The sequence below is a fragment of the Anabrus simplex genome, chromosome 5 (genome assembly GCF_040414725.1).
Source record: "Anabrus simplex isolate iqAnaSimp1 chromosome 5, ASM4041472v1, whole genome shotgun sequence".
Taxonomy (NCBI): Eukaryota; Metazoa; Arthropoda; class Insecta; order Orthoptera; family Tettigoniidae; genus Anabrus; species Anabrus simplex.
In genome coordinates, this window is record NC_090269.1 from 404,679,011 (window position 1) to 404,701,062 (window position 22,052).

At 38.7% G+C, this 22,052-nt stretch overlaps 1 protein-coding gene across 9 annotated transcripts in view; it reads left to right on the top strand.

Moving 5' to 3' along the window:
- Bili (FERM domain-containing protein 8 Bili) overlaps positions 1–22,052 on the top strand; it is a 208,961-nt gene that overhangs the window by 118,364 nt on the left and 68,545 nt on the right. For all 9 annotated transcript variants that reach the window (XM_067147768.2, XM_067147770.2, XM_067147764.2 and 6 more), the window contains one exon: positions 9,297–9,426. In XM_067147768.2, coding sequence (XP_067003869.2) covers positions 9,297–9,426 — 130 coding nt within the window. The remainder of the gene's footprint in view (positions 1–9,296; positions 9,427–22,052) is intronic.

Consider the following 22,052-nt stretch of genomic DNA (forward strand, 5'->3'; position numbering starts at 1 on the left):
CAAAAACCGCAGTCGTTTTATCTGTGCAAGTTACATTTACAAAGTATTTTTACCTAGGTGTTAATATAAAGAAATATCTTCATTGGGGTAATAATAATAATAATAATAATAATAATAATAATAATAATAATAATAATAATAATAATAATCGTATGGCCTCAGCTACCGTGTGTAGACATTTCAATTTGACGCCATCTGGCTGTCTGCTTGTCAATTTCGACGTTCCGTTTTACTCTAGGTCCCCACTAGATGGCAGACCGAGTAAACCGAAACTCTCTTGGGCGTCTATGGCTGAGATTTAATGAATTTTGTCGGGTAAACACCAAATGTGTCACCAGAGATCTTTTACATGCTGACATCGTACGACATGGAGTGTCGAATGGACTTTTTTCCGCCCTTCAAAAATCCGACTACCTCTGCCGGGTTTGAACCCGCTATCTTGGGATCCGAAGGCCGACACTCTACCGCTGATCCACAGAGGCAGCTTTCATTGGGGTAATCACATAAATGGGATTGTAAATAAAGGGTACAAATCTCTGCATATGGTTATGAGGGTGTTTAGGGGTTGTAGTAAGGATGTAAAGGATAGGGCATATAAGTCTCTGGTAAGACTCCAACTAGAGTATGGTTCTAGTGTATGGGACCCTCACCAGGATTGCTTGATTCAAGAACTGGAAAAAAATACAAAGAAAAGCAGCTCGATTTGGGATGTAAAGGAGAGGGCATATAAGTCTCTGGTAAGACCCCAACTAGAGTATGGTTCTAGTGTATGGGACCCTCACCAGGATTACTTGATTCAAGAACTGGAAAAAATCCAAAGAAAAGCAGCTGGATTTGTTCTGGGTGAGTTCCGACAAAAGAGTAGCATTACAAAAATGTTGCAAAGTTTGGACTGGGAAGATTTGGGAGAAAGAAGACAAGCTGCTTGACTAAGTGATATGTAACAAATCGTTATTCTCGCCATTGTTCCGTATTGAAAAACAGCTATATCACTAAGTTTACACAAGGAGTATTTTTATTACACCACCTATTCAATACAATTCATTCATCTACTGATGTCATTCCATGCCACTCTTCACTGACAACTCTTAACATCGGCACAGACTAATACTTCTTTAAACTGTAAGAAAAAAAAAAGAAAAGATAGTGTTATATGTTGTATTCCTTGAACTGACATCACTGATGAAGGGAATGGATGATTTTTCCAAAACATGTATGTTAAATTAATAATTTTCTATCATTATAAGGTGTATTGACAAGCTGGACTCAAAATAAAACTATAATACTTTCTTTAATAGATTCAACATAATCGTATATGATAATATTAAAATACTAAATTTGTGTTTAGAAGGAGCAGTTTCAATTCCTGCGTGAAAGCCCAGTGACTACACAGTGCCCTGATGGAAGTGCCAAAAACCTGTTCGGCGATACAGTTGAAAAAAAGTAAAAAAATAAACTTCTAACCCTGGACATAATGTAGATATTTTACAAGTACGAACATTTGACGAATCTCGTTCTGTCTTCAAGTAGAGCTATCAAATGCGCTCTGTCTCCTTGCAATTATTGTGGCCACTCTCTGCTTTATGATTTCCGATGATTCTCTAAAGAATACCATCCAAATGCGATGGTCCCATATGCAAGTTCACCACTGATCGCTTTTCCAGTACAGTACTGGTACTTGCTATAATTATCGCAATGACGGGACGTTAACACCAAGATCCATAAGTATGCTGTAGCCGTCTTTTCAAGAGACACAGTTTCTTGAAAAACGCTTGATCGAGGATTTAGCGTTGATGCTACTGAAATTTCTGGACGGTTGATCTGAGAAATCATTTCTTCAAGGAACAGATTATGCAGGACTTTTACAAGGTGATTTAAGTGGGATGCTCGCATTACCATATAATTTTAACTAATAATCCAAGAAAACGTAGTTTCCAGGAACGTATAATCGAGTTTCTGCTGTACTTTTATGAATTCATCAAAGATGCGAAACTGCCCCAAATAATTCTTGTGAGTGATACAAATTAAAATATTTGTTAATAAAGAAACCATATTTTCCAACGTCGACTTATTAAATGCAAAAAAAACTTTCCAGTCTGTCAGACACACAACAATTTCAAATGCAAATTAAAACACTATAAGCATACCTGTAAAAATCACATATTATATACAAAAAATGACATGTTTCGTTCTACAAGAACATCCTCAGATTCTATCAAATCACTTAAATTACGTGCATAAATGTACAGTATAGTTTACATAGTGTGAACTTGTCAATGATATGGAGTTAGGTGATAATATGAACCATATGTGAGCAAAAAAATGATTGTATGGGAAACGACCAACACCGTGTAATGAAATATTTTGTACTTATCTACACAACCGAAGAAACGTCTGTTGTCACCTCTCACTATAACAGATCTGCAATCCTGGGAGAGGAGTGGTTAGCTAACAGTTCCTCGGGGAGGGGCAGCGGGAGGGGAGGGGCGCATGTAATGATGTGGATCTTTCTTATTGGTTGGAGGAGAGCAGGTTAATAAGCAACTGTAACCTGGAGAGAGGGGGGGATGTGGTATTAGGGGCGGAGCGTTGTGAAACTTTCTTCAACTATCATCTTCTAGTAATAATGTATTATGTATTATGAATAAATGCAAGTTTATGATGTGGGTTAAATAAATTAGGTATTGAAATAGAGTGTACCTATTAGAGTTAACATTAAAAATAACGTCTAATATTCTAATTCACTCTGCCATCAGTAAATCAAATCTACCTGTTCACAAACTTAATAATAATAATAATAATAATACTAATAATAATAATAATAATAATAATAATATTTTTATTTATTTTACGCCCACATTGGAACACTGAAATCAATCTACGGTATATACAGTCAAGTCTTATGAATATTGGTTACAAATTTGGTTGATTTTTTTTTTCTTTTGTTCCCAGAAATGTTTCATTCTCTCTGACCTGGCTGCCCGTTCTTTGTCAGTTATGTTGTACTGTTTGCGTATATAGGTCTTCAGTTTAAGTCTCACATCGTTATTTCTCAGGATCCTCTTCTCTTCTCTGTTTTCAATTTGTTGAATTGTCAAGCCTGATTCATTTAAATCTTCTTGGACTTCTTGAACCAGTGAGTTTTAGTTTCCAAAAGTAGTTGAATAAATGTTTGAATATCCTAGTCTCTGGTAGTCGTGATAAGTGACAGAAAAAAGCAACACTTCTTTTCCGCATTGTATCTATTATAGACTCAGTCTTCTGGTATACAATTTCATTGGGTATAATAATAATAATAATAATAATAATAATAATAATAATAATAATAATAATAATAATAATGTGTCACCAGAGATATTTTGATATTTTACATGCCGACATCGTAGACATGCAGTGTCGATTGGGCTTTATTCCACCCTTCAAAAATCTGTCAGGTTTGAACCTGCTATCTTGGGATCTAGAGGGCAAAACTCTACCACTGATCTACAGAGGGAGCTACAAACTTATGATGATTGGTTCAGATGGACCAAATGTGAATAAGAAAGTTCACAGATTTTTCAGTGAAGATTTCATTAATGAGATCTCGCAGTTTAGTTGATAACGGGACCTATCCTGTTCTCAGCGTTCATGATGCATATCTTGAAGTCATTTGTTCAAGATGCATTGAATTAGCTGGAGGAATATGAAAAGATTCAAGAAGATCTCAAATTACCTCAAAAGAAATTCTTGAAACATTATCAGTCTAGGTGACTTACATTTCATCCCACTGCTGAGAGGTTGTTTGAATTGCTTGAACTGTGGGGAGGATAGTATAATTTTTTCTTAAATTCTTGCCATAAAGTAAAGGATCAGCCTGTGTTACAGTCTACTTTGTACAAAAAGATGGCCAAACTTTTATGTTCAACAATCAAAGCACAATTGTACTTCACTAAATCTTCTGCAGAACTTTTTACATGCTTCACCAAAATGTTCCATTGAGATGAACCTTTAATTCATATCCTCTACCGTTAGGTACAAGAGCTGTTAGGAAAACTGGCTGGAGATGTTTGCAAGTCTATTTCTATTGGTAACTTTGATCTAAATATGTTACTTGAGTCAAGAAATTGTTGCCCCTGAAAGACATTGTTGCTTCACAGAAAATTAAAAATGAACTTCCACATCATCCAGAAAATAAATCTTAGTTTTCGTGAACAGTGCTAAAGAGTATTATGTTTTCAGATGCAAATATTTGATTGAAGAAGCAATGAATGATTGTGATTTGATTAAAGCTCTGAAATGTTTGAAACCCTCTCTTCTGAAAAACTGACAAAGCTATCGAGTTGTAGTTTCAGTTGCCAGAGAAGTACCTATCTATGTAGAAGAGCATGTGCTTGTGACAAATGGAAGATGTTGCAGATGGAGATGGAACCAGCTTTTGAAAAAAGAATTGATAGTTATTGTGATAAAACTTTAAAGAAAACTAACATAACAGACCAAAAACAGTATAAGGAATTGGCAGCTTCAAGGCTGCATTGTCTCTATCACATGGGAATAAAGATTGTATTTCCCTGTTCTACTGTCTTCTTTCAGTCATCATAGTGTTCTGCCATATCGCAGGTCTTCACATGGCAGCTCTCCATGCAATCCTGTCTCTTGCCACCCTCTTTGTTTCCTCATACTTGTATTCTATCCTGGCATTCTATCCTGATACTGTCCAGCATCTGATATCTTCTCCGTCCTCTTTGTCTTTTTCCATTTACCGTTCCTTCTATAGCATTTATAAGCAAGCATTCTTTCAGTAATGTAACAAAATTTACTTCTTGACATAGCTCTGTATGTAAAAGTTGAAATAAACATTCTTTATTATACTTTTGTTTTCCTCGAACATAAGTATTTCACGTAATAAAAAACTGTAATATAATCTTCATATTTATTTAATAAACAAATAGGTCATCCAGGACTAGAAACAAATGAAACCTAGCATAAAACATGAAATGAAATAGCTACTATTTTTTATCATTTGGAAATTTATGTGTGTACACTTACACATTAATCTTTTTATCTGGTCTCCACTGGCCTTTTATTGGTTGAGGAATACTACATATTGTCCCTGGAAAGGCAAAGTATCGTAAGCGACAAAATATGAATATTACAGCAGAAGGTAAAAACGATTAGTGAGTTGAATACATACAGTTTGCCAGTTTATGTTTTTATTCTACTCCAGAAATGAATTTTTCACCTTATTGTCATATATCAGGTATTCGATTGTAGCGAAAAGTAACTTATTTTAAAGTTATGATTGTCACTTATGATTGTTTGCCGGTCGTTGTCGAGTGCATTAGATAACAAAGTGGTCCTCTTATGATAGCTTTTGTAGTGCTTAGGATATTCTGGAGGGATCGGTTTGAAGGACTAAGCCTATAAGGCATGAGAATAATAAGAAATTTTCTTAAATGATTGTATTAAGAAATGTACTGTAGATAAAAGCAATAGGAAAATTGAGATACTACACTACCGGTATAATAAGCGAATGAAAGTGTAAATTGCACTGATTACAGTGCAATGTTTAGAAAAGAACATTTTTATCAGTCCTTGTCTGTTTGTTGTAATAGATCACTGTGTTTGGAGTCATAAGTAATGTTTAAATACTCGTCTTGTCGCGCCTGCTAATCTGCTTGTTGGATATCACCTATCATAGGATATAAACTGCATGGTTTTGATCTGTATTGAATTGTGTGCACATAGTTCATCGCGGATGTTTTTAACACCATTTAACGTCATTTGTGTGTGTTTGTACATTTGTTTTAGTTATTAGATGTGTTTGTACAGTTTTAGATTAAGGCTGATAATGGCCAGCCAAGGCCGAAACTAGTTCCTAGATTAGAAATGTAATGTAAACTTTGCATAACATAGTATTGAAAAGGTGGACCATTACGACATAAGTTCAGTTATTATTGTATCACCCATCAGTCGTCAGAAGTACCCTCAGTTTCCGCAGCAACTCACTCACAAATTTATTACCAAGCTCGATAGCTGCAGTCGCTTAAGTGCGGCCAGTATCCAGTAATCGGGAGATAGTGGGTTCGAGCCCCACTGTTGGCAGCCCTGAAGATGGTTTTCCGTGGTTTCCCATTTTCACACCAGGCAAATGCCGGGGCTGTGCCTTAATTAAGGCCATGGCCGCTTCCTTCCACTTCCTAGGCCTTTCCTCTCCCATCGTCGCCATAAGACATATCTGTGTCGGTGCGACGTAAAGAAAAAAAAACCCACATTTATTCACAAAATGAATAGTCATGTCATGGCATGTGGCCTCCCGAGAGGCCTGGTGCAGGTCTTGCGCCATTTAGGCAACATCAATTAAAAACCTTCTATTATTTCTAATCTTCTTCCAGTTGAAGCCTAACTCTTTTACAATACTTCTCAAACTGATACAGCCTCCTTGCAAACCAATCCTCTCTCCTGGCATAGATCATAATTAAGATATTATTGGAGTTGTTTTCTGAAGAATGTAAAATTCATGGATTGTGCATCTAAATCTTAAAAATCCGTTACACGCTTTTTCCCTTCCGTGTTTTTCCTGGTGTACCAAATGAAGTTTCTTAAGTCTTGTAATGTCTGTATTCTACTGTATATATTTTTGGCTACTTTTTTAACTTCACACTAACACATTGAAGGTTTTTTGGCAATGGAAGGAGGGGAAAGCGCTAGGATTGGGAACGTACAGCCCCAGCATTTCCCTCTTGTAAAAATGGGAAACCATGGAAAACCATCCTCAGATCTACCGACAGTGGGATTCAAACCCACTACGTCCTGAATGCAAACTCACAGCTTGCTCGGTTAAAATTGTCTTGACCGTCCTCTGCAACACTTTTGTTGCATCTGCTACTTTTTGTTGTATTTTCAACAAGTAATGTTCTTGTGTTTTATTCTTTCTGTCCTCAGCTTCCTTATTCATAAAACTATGAACACTGAACAATCTCTCGTGTTTCTCCTCTTGTTGTCGCAAACTTCAGTTTAGAACTTTCAGTATCATAATTCATTTTGTGCACGAACGGTAGGAATATGTACTGACAATGAACCGATTTGTTTAGCTACTGACCGTACTTGCTCAATCAAGTCTCTCACAAGAAGCAGCCTCTTCTCTTTCCTTTCCGCCCCTCTTCTGCATTCCACTACTACACTAGCTGCCAATCAACATCGGATAGGTCCGCCGGCAGATTTTGCCTTATGTTTCAAGTGCCAAATTGATTTGAGGCAGATATAAAACATGCACTATAGCAGTGACCGACAACAGTGACGAACAATGAAACTGACGCATCTTAAGTTCCCTCCACAATTAAAACTCATCACGTATGACAATCTATACGCAGATTACAAGATTGTAACTCAGGCGCTTAGATGTAATGACTGGCGCTTACGATAACCTGGTGTTCTGTATATTACTGATGGTGGTTACGTTAATTGTTGTTTTGCGTTGCTTTTACCCTCTACATTCATTTGATGCTTACGATACTTTGCCAGCATGTGCAGTGGAGTCTGATTGATGTATAAACATCGTAACCTCAAATTTGACAAAAATTTTGCTTACGATACTTTGCCTTTACAGGGACAATATATATATTATTTATCACAATTTTTGATGCAGAAGCATGTGATCATCAAACATTTGATGTTAATCATTTGGCAACTTTGTCTCTTTTTAGTCTTTTTTTCTTCCATTCTAATCTATTCTTCCTCTTTTTATATGGTGGTGTGCCACTCCTAGCCCTGTCATTTCTTAGTGTCAGAATTTGTCTCAGTGGACCGCAGTTCAAGGAAGTCTTACAAAATATTGAATTATGTTTTGGAACATAAAATATGACATGATGTGGCAAAGACTAATTAACTTGTCTTCTGCGTACGCATACACTCATAATGGGCAGGACAAGTTGTCTTGTTACCCGCTTTAAAATATTGGGCGTGACGAATTAACCTGTTTTTAGCTAAAATATATTCCACGCTAAAAAGGTCTGTTTCTCACCAGAAACTTCCTGGTTAAGCTATGATCGCTTCCTTCCCAGTCCTAGCCCTGTCCTATACCATTATCACTATAAGAGCCGTCTGAGTCGGTGCGATATAAAACAGATAGCTAGTCAGCGTAGTGGCCTTTGGCTCATAGGGTTTTGGGTTTCATTCGTGGCTGGGTCGGGGTTTTTAGCTGCATTTGGTTAATTCTTCTAACTCAAGTGCTGTGTGTTTGTGATTGTCTTAATATAAATCTTCATTTACATACAGTAGTCCGCACTACCAACTATCACACAGATGCGCAATAGTGAATGCAACCCTCCTTGCAGGATTGCCATCAGGAAGGGCATCCAGGCATAAAACTGGCTTATTCCATATTAGTGACAACCATAGTATAATTGGGAAAAAGGCCAGGAAAGAAGGTGATTTCCTGATACTCAATAAGTGTACCAGTTTATTTAACTTGCTGACGTACAAAATAATGATTTATTTCTTGTTTTGTTTTTCTTTCCTTTTCTTGCTCCATAATTAACACTGAAGGGAAACCATTTATCAGTTGTTCATAATAGCTTAACTGTTGTATGATTTTCATATTAATAATGATTGATAACAACTTCACTACAGTTTCAACATCTCTTTTTTTTTCTTTCTTTTTTTGTTATTTGTTTTGTGTTGCACCCACACAGATAGATCTTATGGCGACGACGGGGCAGGAAAGGCCTAAAAATGGGAAGGAAGCAGCTGTGGCCTTAAGGTACAGCCCCAGCATTTTCCTGGTGTGAAAATGGAAAAACCATGGAAAACCATCTTCAGGGCTGCCGACAGGGGGGTTCAAACCCACTATCTCCTGGATGCGACCTCACAGCTGCACTCCTAACCGCACGGCTTCAACATATCTGAGTGGAAGAAATATCATAAAATACCAAGAGGAATTATTTTATGCTAGTTGGGGAAGCAGTTTGAAAACATTTTAATAGCCTCATCAAACCCATGGAATATGCTAGAAGAGAAGGAAGAAAACAAGCAAACATACAAACATAAAAAGTGAATCAATTTAAACTACTACAAAGGTAGTAGTAGTAACTTATTATACATGGCATAGTTCAGGCTTTGAAGCTTGATGTTACTGACTTAAATAATGTGTATTCAATATACTATGGAACTTGAGTTATTTTTGTCCCAACTTTAATTATTCAATACTGTATACTGGTACATGTTTTTACTGTATATTTGTTTTATCTTGAGCTTTACTCCTGTTTCCTTATCTAGGAATCTAGGGATCATCTTTGTGTATGTACTATAATTATTTCCAGGGCCGCATTTTTTCAAGGTCAGGTTGAACAACCTGTTCGTGGCCTTACATCATTGATTACTCATCAGGACATGTCAGTACTCATAGCCATCAATGCACAAGGTGTCTACGTTATCGATAATGTTCAGTGTGTAAGTTATTTTATCTTAACCCTTCCTTGTGTTGTGAAACTGTGTAGTGAAATTTCCCCCTTTTTTTTTTTTTCACTATCTTCTTGTTCAGAAAATTGAATGGCAGCATGTCTTGAGTGCAGTATAATGGAATGTGTAAAACAATTCAGTATGACTGTTAAACCTATTGAAAATGTACTGTAGAATAGAATCTTGATTATTCATTCACATATTCACTAACAATCTTGACTAACAAGGTTTGTGTCACACACGCACGCACATGCACACGCACACATGCACGCGCGCGCGCGCACACACACAGGGTGTGTGGACCACGTAAGTTGAGACTGTACAATATTTCAAAAAATTAAGCCTTGTATAAAGAGCTGTCTGGAATAAAATTTGTTTGATATTAAGGAGGAAAGAACATGCTATTTGTCATGTTTTATTTGGAGAACGTTTGAATGGTCATTTGAGGGTTACATGACATTTTAAAAATGTAAACCAACATATTTTCTTTTTGCATTCCTCATAAAAAACAAAACAGCTTTTTATACACCATTTTAATAAGTACATGGTTCTTTATGTTCCTGATATAGACAGTGCAACATTGATGCATACGCACCGGATCTTAGCGTAATAAACGTTCAAAATGATGCCTTTCTACCCCAATGCATTTTTCAACTCTGTGAATGAACGATTGATGTGTCTGTAAAAGCACGTCTTTGTCAATACTGTCACAAGCATTTCACATGTGTGCCTTCATGGTGTCCAGAGTTGTTGGTTTTTCACAAAACACTCGATCTTTTAGGTAACCCCATAAGAAAAAGTCCAGGTATGTAAGGTCAGGAGACCAAGCAGGCCAATTGACAGGACCTGTGCGTCCTATCCAACGATTATGGTAATTGTTATTTAAAACATTCCGAGCAGTATGTGTATAGTGCGCAGGGCATCCATCGTGCTGATACCACAATTGCTTTCTGGTTTTAAATGGTACACCTCCATTAAGAAGTGTCTGTACTTTGCACCTGTTAAGATGCCATCAATGAAGTACGGTCCAGTTACCTTGGCACCCGAAATCCCACACCAGACATTAACCGACCAGGGTTTCGGATGTTCTACTTCTCGTAACCAGTGTGGATTATCTACAGCCCAATAGTGCATATTGTGTCTATTTACTTCACCATGATTTGTGAATGTACATTTGCCACTAAACAATTCTACCTGAAAAAATTAATATTATTCCGCAGCCTGTCCTGAGCCCACCTACAGAACGTTAGTCTATTCACAAAATCATCACCATGTAGTTCTTGATGTAATGATATATGCTAGGGATGGAATTTGTGCCGTTTCAATATTCTGAGGCCACTGCTTTTGGACATTTCTGCATTGGTAGCTAATGAGCGAGAACTGACATGGGTGTTGTAATTCACTGCAGCTAGCATGGCAACTGCCCTATCGTCGTCCATAGCGGTTCATCTGCGTTTCCTTTTCTTTGCCTGGACACTGCCACCATCGGTGAATTGTTTTATCACATGATAAAATGAAGCTCTTGATGTGATTCTTCTATCAGGAAACCTTCACATGTACACAGGAATAGCCTGTTCCACATCTCTCTTAGAATTCCCGTAAGGGAGGATCATTTCCACTTTATCTTGTTGTGAAAGTCAGTCCATTTCAACCCACAGACAACTGCATACGCAATTGACTTGCATGAAATTGATGGTTGTTACTCGGTGTTAACTGATTGTAGTAGGTACGTACTGCCAGTGGATATACCTGAACTCGCAGGCGGTTGCAAGTACAATAATGACAGATATCCTACTGAGGAAAGTAAAGAAAACAGCGGGCACAGAGTCTCATGGCCTCTTTGCCGTAGTGTTATGGTGGACTGTGTCAAATGGGTCCAATGATTCATTGCGCTCTTCAAACGTTGGTTGTACGTTGGTGTACGAACAATTGCAAAATTCTTTATACAAAAGTTGTTTAATTTTGTATGAGGAATGCAAAAACAAAATTAAAATATTGATTCCCATTTAAAAAAGTTATGTGATCCACAAATGACCATTCAAACATTCTCCAAATAAAACACAACAAATAGCATGTCCTTTCTTCCTTAATATCAAGTAACTCTTATTCCAGGCAGTTTTTTACACAATGCTTAGCTTTTGAGATATTTATTTATTCACGAAGCACAAGATACAGCTACACTGAGCAAATTTCACTTGCACTGTCAACAGACTAATTAAGAAATGTAAACTTTCATAATAAAATATAACAAAATATAACAAGATCAGGCTTATAACTGTCCAAATCGAAAACCATGAGAATGTCCATGTCCATAGCCAAGTTGTTGTGGGTCAAGATACAGTGGAACCTCGGTTATCCGTTCCCGGAAAATACGTTTTCCCGGAATATGCGTTCAAATTACGCGGTCCCGCGAGCATCGTAATTAAATCACGTTGTAAAAGTCCCGCATTATCCGTTCCTCGAAGAAACGATTTCCCGGATCAACCGTCCAGAAATTCCAGTCCCATCAATGCTAAATCCTCTATCAATCGTTTTTTAATAAACTGTATCTCACGAAAGGACAGCTATGGAATATTTATGGATCACTGCGATAATTAAAGCAAGTAGGGCCTACTGTACCGGTACTGGAAAAGCAGTCGGCGGTGAACTTGCATAAGGGACCATCTTAGCATCGCATTCGGGTGGTATTGTTTAGAGAATCTCGGAAAATCATAAAGCAGAGAGCAGAGAGTGGCCACAACAATTGCAAGGAGACAAGGCGCATTTCGACAGCTCTGCTTGAAGACAGAACGAGTTTCGTCAAATGTTCGCACTTATAAAACGTCCATATTATGTCCAGGGTTAGATGTTTGTATTTTGACATTTTTTCGATCGTACTGCCGAAGAGGTTTTCGGCACTTTGCTCAGGGCACTGCAGAGTAACTGGGCTTTCAGGCAGGAATCGAAACTGCTCCTTCTTAACACAAATTCAGTATTCTTGATATTATCGTCCATAATTATGTTAGCGAGACCAAAACGGACGTTGCACCTTACATTTTAAAAAAAGAAAGCCATGGGAGGTCTTGGGATTGCCTATTACTGTTTAGGTTCTAATGTAAGACTGGGAATTTTACGTTTTCGTGTTAAAATACCAAAAACCGCAGTCGTTTTATTTGCGCACGTTACATTTTAAATGGTTGGTATCATTTCAAACTCGTACTGACATGAGCAGTGAGCGCGCTTTCCAGATGACCTCAAGGTCACAAATAACCGTAATTTCTGAAGTTTTGATATTTCTTTTATCTTTCCAATTTGATTGGATTTGTGACGCGCATAATTGAATTTAATGCATTCGAGAACTTTTAAGAATCGATACATAGATTCGAAACCATGTTTTCGAGTTCAACATAACCTTTAAAAGTCGATGTAGGCCTAATTTGCGCGGTACGAGATTTCCAGAAACTACGAACAGTATACCGGAGACCAAATTACAATGAAAGATTAAGAAATGAACGGATTTCGCCATCATTTTGGGTGCTTTTGTATCTAATGTGCTTTATTTTATTAGATGAGAGAATTAAAAACTACTTTTGGTCGATTGTCGTTTGGCTTGGCGTTGTTAGATTTATCGAAGAGTTTGGCTAGCGTAATCAAAGTTGCTGAACTGAAAGACGTTTTCACGGGAAAATGACGAAGATTCTCCTGTAAAATTGAATATAAAGTATCGAGATTTTAAACTCGCGTACCGGTAATTAATGCACTTTCGCGGTCTAACATGCCCGCCTCTCATCCAGAGGGCCCGGGTTCGATTACGACCAGGTCAGGCAATTTTACCTGGATGTAAGTCTGGTTCCAGGTCCACTCAGCCTATGTGATTGCCTTTAATTGTGGAGCTATCTAATGGTGAGATGGCGACCCCGATCTACAAAGGCAGGAATATCGGCCGAGAGGATTCGTCGCACTGACCATGCGCACCTCGTAATCTGCAGGTCTTCGGGCTGAGCAGCTGTCGCTTGGCAGAAAGTCCCACTGGGGCTGTAGTTTGGTTTGGTTTAGGAGTTTTTGTAAGATTATAATTATACATATTTCATTTTTGTGATGTTTAGCCAAATTGTTGATGGTTTTCATTCATTCCCGGATTTTCCGTTTTCCCGTATTGTACGTTTTATTTTCATGGTCCCTCGGAAAACGGAGAATCAAGGTTTCACTGTAACGGTATAATCACTTCACATCAACTTATCTTTAAGAGACTATTTACACCCCTCTTGAATATGCTTTTATTTGATGCTATATCAAGTTCTTGTCTCCTATTAATATTGTTAAAGAGAGGAGGAAGTAGCTTCTGCAGCTATCAGGAAAGATAGGGCTGACCAGGAGGGGAGGGGATCAAATGAGGTGGGTAGGGTTGAGGCTCTGGTCATGGGGGATTCCATCGTTAGACACGTGGGGAAAGTGTGTGGAGGAAAGGGAACCAGGGTAGAATGTTATCCAGGAATTAGGTTGAGGCAGATGTTGAGGAAAGTAGAAGAGAGGGAGGAGGGGAAGGAGAAGGTGGTAGTGTTTCACGTTGGTACCAACAACGTAAGGCAAGCTGATATAAGTACCAACATAGTTGGAGATGTGTGGGATCTGGTAAATGCAGCACGGGTGAAGTTTAAGAAAGCGGAGATTGTTATTAGTGGAATACTGTGTAGGAGGGATACTGACTGGAGGGTGATTGGGGATTTAAATGAGACTATGGAGTGGGTATGTGGGAAACTGGGAGTGAAATTTCTAGATCCTAATGGGTGGGTAGGAGATAGGGATCTGCGCTCGGATGGCCTTCATTTAAACCGCAGTGGTTCGTATAAGTTAGGAAATTTGTTTGGAAGGGTAATAGGGAGGTACATTCAGGGAAACGGGATGGCCTAGGGAGCGGTGATAAGGGAACAGGGAACTGGAAATCAAGTAGGGATGACATAAAATTGTTAGTGCTGAACTGTAGAAGTATTGTAAAGAAAGGAATAGAATTAAGTAATTTAATAGATATATATTTACCAGATATTGTAATAGGAGTCGAATCATGGCTGAGAAATGATATAATGGATGCAGAAATTTTCTCACGACACTGGAGTGTGTATCGTAGAGATAGGATAGGAAAGGTGGGAGGGGGAGTTTTCATTCTGGTGAAAGAAGAATTTGTAAGCTACGAAAAAGTTAAAGATGAGACACATGAAATTCTAGGTGTAAGGCTCATTTCTAAAGATAATAGGCAACTTGATATATTTGGAGTGTACAGATCGGGAAAGGGTAGCACTGATGCGGATTCAGAATTATTTGATAGGATAGTCAGCTATGTGGGAAACGACATGGAAAGAAATGTGATTGTAGCGGGAGATCTGAATTTGCCAGACGTCAATTGGGAAGGAAATGCGAACGACAGGAAGCATGACCAACAAATGGCAAATAAGTTAATATGCGAAGGACAGCTGATTCAGAAAGTGATGGAACCAACCAGAGGGAAAAATATCCTGGATGTCGTGCTGATAAAACCAGATGAGCTCTATAGGGAAACTGAAGTAATAGATGGTATTAGTGATCATGAAGCTGTTTTTGTGGTAGTTAAAAATAAATGCGATAGAAAGGAAGGTCTTAAAAGTAGGACTGTTAGGCAGTACCATATGGCTGATAAAGCAGGTATGAGGCAGTTTCTCAAAAGTAACTATGATCGGTGGAAAACGGTAAATAAAAATGTAAACAGACTCTGGGATGGGTTTAAAGAAATTGTTGAGGAATGCGAAAACAGGTTTGTACCTTTAAGGGTGGTAAGGAATGGTAAAGACCCACCTTATTATAATAGAGAAATAAAGAGACTAAGAAGGAGGTGCAGACTGGAAAGAAATAGAGTTAGAAATGGCTGTGGAAGTAAGGAGAAATTGAAGGAACTTACTAGAAAATTGAATCTAGCAAAGAAGGCAGCTAAGGATAACATGATGGCAAGCATAATTGGCAGTCATACAAATTTTAGTGAAAAATGGAAGGTTATGTATAGGTATTTTAAGGCAGAAACAGGTTCCAAGAAGGACATTCCAGGAATAATTAATGAACAAGGGGAGTGTGTATGTGAGGATCTTCAAAAGGCACAAGTATTCAGTCAGCAGTATGTAAAGATTGTTGGTTACAAGGATAATGTCGAGATAGAGGAAGAGACTAAGGCCAAAGAAGTAATAAAATTTACATATGATAACAATGACATTTACAATAAGATACAAAAGTTGAAAACTAGAAAAGCGGCTGGAATTGATCAGATTTCTGGGGATATACTAAAGACAATGGGTTGGAATGTAGTACCATATCTGAAGTACTTATTTGATTATTGTTTGGTCGAAGGAGCTATACTAGATGAATGGAGAGTTGCTATAGTAGCCCCTGTGTATAAAGGAAAGGGTGATAGACATAAAGCTGAAAATTACAGGCCAGTAAGTTTGACATGCATTGTATGTAAGCTTTGGGAAGGCATTCTTTCTGATTATATTAGACATGTTTGTGAAATTAACTGGTTCGATAGAAGGCAATTCGGTTTTAGGAAAGGTTATTCCACTGAAGCTCAACTTGTAGGATTCCAGCAAGATATAGCAGATATCTTGGATTCTGGAGGTCAAATGGACTGTATCGCGATTGACATGTCTAAAGCATTTGATAGGGTGGATCATGGGAGACTACTGGCAAAAATGAGTGCAATTGGACTAGACAAAAGAGTGACTGAATGGGTTGCTATATTTCTAGAAAATAGATCTCAGAGAGTTAGAGTAGGTGAAGCTTTGTCTGACCCTGTAATAGTTGAGAGGGGAGTTCCTCAGGGCAGTGTTATCGGACCTTTATGTTTTCTTATATATATAAATGATATGAGTAGAGGAGTGGAATCGGAGGTAAGGCTTTTTGCGGATGATGTTATTCTCTATAGAGTGATAAATAAGTTACAAGATTGTGAGCAACTGCAACTTGACCTCGAAAATGTTGTGAGATGGACAGCAGGCAATGGTATGTTGATAAACGGGGCTAAAAGTCAGGTTGTGAGTTTCACAAATAGGAAAAGTCCTCTCAGTTTTAATTACTGCGTTGATGGGGTGAAAGTTCCTTTTGGGGATCATTGTAAGTATCTAGGTGTTAATATAAGGAAAGATCTTCACTGGGGTAATCACATAAATGGGATTGTAAATAAAGGGTACCGATCTCTACACATGGTTATGAGGGTGTTTAAGGGTTGTAGTAAGGATGTAAAGGAGAGGGCATATAAGTCTCTGGTAAGACCCCAACTAGAGTATGGTTCCAGTGTATGGGACTCTCACCAGGATTACCTGATTCAAGAACTGGAAAAAATCCAAAGAAAAGCAGCTCGATTTGTTCTGGGTGATTTCCGACAAAAGAGTAGCGTTACAAAAATGTTGCAATGTTTGGGTTGGGAAGAATTGAGAGAAAGAAGAAGAGCTGCTCGACTAAGTGGTATGTTCCGAGCTGTCAGCGGAGAGATGGCGTGGAATGACATTAGTAGACGAATAGGTTTGAATGGCGTTTATAAAAGTAGGAAAGATCACGATATGAAGATAAAGTTGGAATTCAAGAGGACAAACTGGGGCAAATATTCATTTATAGGAAGGGGAGTTAGGGATTGGAATAACTTACCAAGGGAGATGTTCAATAAATTTCCAATTTCTTTGAAATCATTTCGGAAAAGGCTAGGAAAGCAACAGATAGGGAATCTGCCACCTGGGCGACTGCCCTAAATGCAGATCAGTATTGATTGATTGATTGATAGGAGGTGTATTAGGAAAGATCGTTGAAGTATTGAGTGCTGAGTGTGGGGAATGTGGAGAAGGTCTTTGATCCTGGTGGAGCGGGAAGTAACACGGAGAGAGAAGAGTGAGACAAGATGTTCTGAGCGGTAATGCTCATTTATGATCCCGCAGAGGAAACTCAAGTCAGCTACCTGTCGCGTGATATGCAGCGGTGACACATTTATTGCCCTTAATACCTGCTGCATAGACAGATTTCTGAGCTTGGGGTTTCTGTTCCTTACAATTGCAGCAAAGAAGGACACTGCTCTGTCTAACTGGTTAGTATTGGAAGGGGAGGCTGTTGTCCAAATCGGAGAGCAGTAGTTTAAGAGAGGTTGATTGATTGTGAGGAAGAAGTGACGAAGAGCAATGGGGTCAGAAATTACTGTGAAGCATTAGAGAATGCCTAGAAATTTCATAGCCTTGGTTGTATATGTTGCTATGTGGGTCTTAAATTGTAATTTTGTATTGAATATTACACCTAGGTCACGCTGTTGTTTAAATACAGTGATGGGCTTGTCGAGTAGGTAATATGATGTTGGTAGAGGAGATTTACGTAGTGTTATGGTCATGTGGCTGCATTTTTGTGGATTGGGGATAAGTTTCCAAGTACAGCACCAGTTCGAGTGGGCATTAAGTGAGGACTGTAGCAGAGTTGCATCTGCTGGATTCCTGATCTCCCTAAATATCTTGCAGTCGTCAGCAAAAAGTAGGGTATTCGTTATACATTATCCACCATGTATACATAGCCTTGGTTGTGTATGTTTCTGTGTGGGTCTTAAATTGTAATTTTGTATCGAGTATTACACCTAGGTCATGCTGTTGCGTAACTACAGTGATGTGTACACCCCCTCACCACCCCGATACACACACACACACATACAGACAGAGTCTCTCTTATAAACCCAGATCGTCCAGCAGTGTGTTTACTCTTCCCGACCTAAGCAGCTATACGGGAAGATCGCACATAGTCCTTGACCTTGCAAGGAGCGTGCACATGTTCGACCTAGCATCGGTAGCCAGTCTGAATCTGAACTGTTGACATGGTGAGACAGTTATTATAGCAACTCCATATTTTTGTATGTAAAAGTTATTTTAAGAACAAGTCGGCTCGACGAGTATGTGATGCATTTGTTCAGCAATTTCCTGGTGAAGTGCTTCACGTAATTGTAAATAAATTTGAAACTACTGGCTCAGTGCTCAGTAAGAAACCTGTGTGCACACAAACTGTTTTAACAGAGGAAATCCTAGATGACATTGGTGCGAATCTTGTACGGTCACCGAATAAATCACTCAGAAAATTAGCACAAGTAGGGGTTTCGGTTTTTTCTGCACACAGAGCTACAAAGATGTTACACATCTAACCATACAGGTTTACACGGGCCCATTGATTAAAACCGACCGATCCATCCACAAGGGTAAGATATTGTGAGTGATGTCTTGCATCATTGAATGATCGTATATTCGACCCACAGCTTGTGTTCTTTTTTGACGAGGCCTGGTTTCTTCTTAATGATGGTATGTACAGTCATAACTCTCGCTATTGGTTTGCAGAAAATCCTAATGGTGTTTATGAAGTCCCTCATTATGAAGCATGACACTTCCAGTATCTTTTATAAGGTAAGATTTCATATAAGATTGTATACACGCTTAAAGCAGGGCAGTCACGTGCGACGTAAGTTGGGCTGAGGCAGCTGCTGTAGCGCAGAGTACAAACACTGTGCACTTGGTCTGGGTTGAGGAGAGAGACCCTGTGTGTGTACAGAGAGAGAATGAATGTGTTTGTGTGCATGTTTTTTTTTCTCTTTCTGTCTTGTAGAAATTAGATGTATCTTTCAGTACTCTGTGTGTAATTGTAAATTGTATAGGAATGGTGCAATATGAGGTACATTCATAGCATTTTTCTGAAGTGTACACCTGGAGGAAATCCATAAACAGCAGAGCTGATAAATTTTTGTCATGCCTGGGTTTGAACTAATCAACTTTGGCTTCAAACCCCAGTATGCTGCATGTCATGGAGCACTTGGCTGTAGAGGTGTGTGTGTGTGTATTCATAAAATGCCTAAGGAGTTGATGGATTGAAAGTGAACAGGGCTCGATAGTGGTAGTTGCTTAAGTACAGCCAGTTTCCAGTATTTGGGAGATAGTGGGTTCGAACCCCACTGTTGGCAACCCTGAAGATGGTTTTCCGTGGTTTCCCATATTCACACCAAGTAAATGTTGGCTCTGTACTTTAATTAAGGCCACAGCTGCTTCCTTCCCATCGTCGCCATAAGACGTATCTGAGTCGGTGCAACGTAAAGCAACTTGAAAAAAAAGAAATTAAAGTGAGAAGATACTCTTGATCTTAGTGAACACTGGTATGTTTTTCTAAGCTTTCAGTAAATAGCTACAAATTTAACGTCTGTCTGTCTGTCTGTGAGGTCATCAGCCCAGAGGCTGGTTGGATCCTCAAATAGCACCACCAAAGGTTATGCGGTTATAAGGAAACCCCAAAAACTAATGGTAGCACCATAATGAGGCGTACTAGGCAAGATGAGGGGGTAGTTTGCCATTGCTTTTCCCACTGGGTCAGAAAGTACTATTGCAGCAAGACTGACCCTATGAGCAACACATTTCATAACACTCATATGCACGAATCGTGCTCTGAATGTCATTACTCAGCACCACCCATATGCAAGTTGCTTCCATATTGTCACAGCCATGGATGTTGACTGGGACTTCAGTAGAAGCTACGCTTTACTCTGGCCTGTGCCAAAAGATGGATGCAAAAGTACTGTATCCATCAAGAAATGACAGCAGGCAGAAAATTTAACGTATGAATTAGAATTTTGTGCTGGCCTCATGATAGAGGTAATGTCTCTGCCTCTTACTGTCCGCCTCCGTAGTGTAACGGTTAGTGTTATTAGCTGCCGTCCTCGGGGCCCGGGTTCGATTCCCGGTACTGCCAGAAATTTAAGAATGGCAGGAGGGCTGGTAGGTGGTTGAAATGGTACATGCAGCTCACCTCCAATGGGCGTGTGCCTGAAAAGAGCTGCACCACCTTCAGATGAGGACAAGAGTTTGTTTGTTGTCTGCCTCTTACTTGGAAGAATTGGTTCTGATTCCTGGTTTGTCTAAAGATTTAAATCCTGGTTTGAGGAACATGAATGTGGTTAGTTCAGCTTTTATGTCAGAATGTGAGAGCAAACAGGTCATTTGAAGGCTGAGAAGGACATGAGATATCTGCAGACACTCCGACTGGACATCATTCATCTTAGTAAGGACTGTACCATAAGAAGCGTGGAGAGTGGGGGGAATACTTTGTGTTAGGACAGTAACAAAGAAAAAGGACAATGCTCATGTTGTGTTGTAACAGTTTTATTGGACTTGCAGAAAGATGTTCATTAAATCATATTGAAAAAATTGTTTTCACCTTATTCACATAGTTTCAATTAAATTAATATGAAGGAATTGTCAGTAAGTAAACCTTTAAAACAAGACTTATTACTCTTCCATTTAAAGAAAACTGAAATCTCCTGTTTAAACCTTAGCACCAGTTGAGTTGCTATGATGATAAAAGAATTGTCTGGTTAATTTTATGAAGACAGAATCTTGTTGATGCAGCAGAGAACCTCAAATCTGAGTTTGAATGCATAATTTAAAAAAACCTAATTTATTGCAACTAATGTGTAATTTAATATATTTAGCCAATAATATCACTTGTAACTGCTGAAGAGAAGTCAGCCCTAGATCATAAGTTTTGTTTAGAATAAAACAATGTTTTGTGGTGCTGACATTTCTGGGAAAGGCAAATTAGTAGTGGAAGAAAAGGCAAAATTGTAACTCTGTCTTAGATGAATGAAGTAAATAAGCTATTTGCCTGTGGATTATTGAAGAAATAACTCTACTTGAAGATGGGTAGTAATTCTGCATGATAAGTTTATAGAAAGGTTATCGCAGAGGCCTGAGGTATAAGGTACCCAATGATTTGTTCTTTGAAGCATAGCTCGGATAGTTGGTACGTAGGACTGGGAATCTATGTATTTTGGATGTTTGAAGGCTCAAATTGTAACACTTGTGTCCCATAGCCAGTGGTGGTTCATTAAGATTGGTGACTAGGGTACACATATTTAATTTAAAAAATGTACAATATGTACTTCCCCATGGATTTACTTGTTCTGAGGTAAACATAAAATCAGACCATAAAGATAAAATAAACACTCACCTAAGCCAAAAATATGGAAATTGATGGTGGTGTTGCTGAATGTTCATAGTAAAAATAAATTTGAGGCTTGAATATTCTACAAGTCTACAAAATTGGGAGCCTCCATGGCTCAGGTGGCAGCAAGCCGGCCTCTCACTGCTGGTTTCTGTGGTTCAAATCCCGGTCACTCCATGTAAGATTAGTGCTGGACAAAGTGGAGGCAAGACAGGTTTTTCTCTGGGTACTCCAGTTTTCCCTGTCATCTTTCATTCCAGCAACACTCTCCAATATCATTTCATTTCATTAATCATTCATTAATCATTGCCCCAGAGGAGTGCAACAGGCCTAGGCAGCTGGCACAATTCCCATCCTCGCCATCCATTCCTGACCCGGTCAAATGACTGGAAACAGGCTGTGGATTTTCATTTTCTACAAAATGATTTACCTTCTACAAGTTCAGTCCTGAGAAATGTTCAGAAGTGGAAGCAGTCTTCTGAAAGCCTTGTTTTCAGGTTTTTTTACTGGAGCAGTCGATACATAAGATTAGCACTATTACGTGTTTATTCTACATTGATGCATCACGATCCTTGGCCTGTATGTTCCGACTGCACCCTTGGTTTTCAAGTTACTTGTTGGAA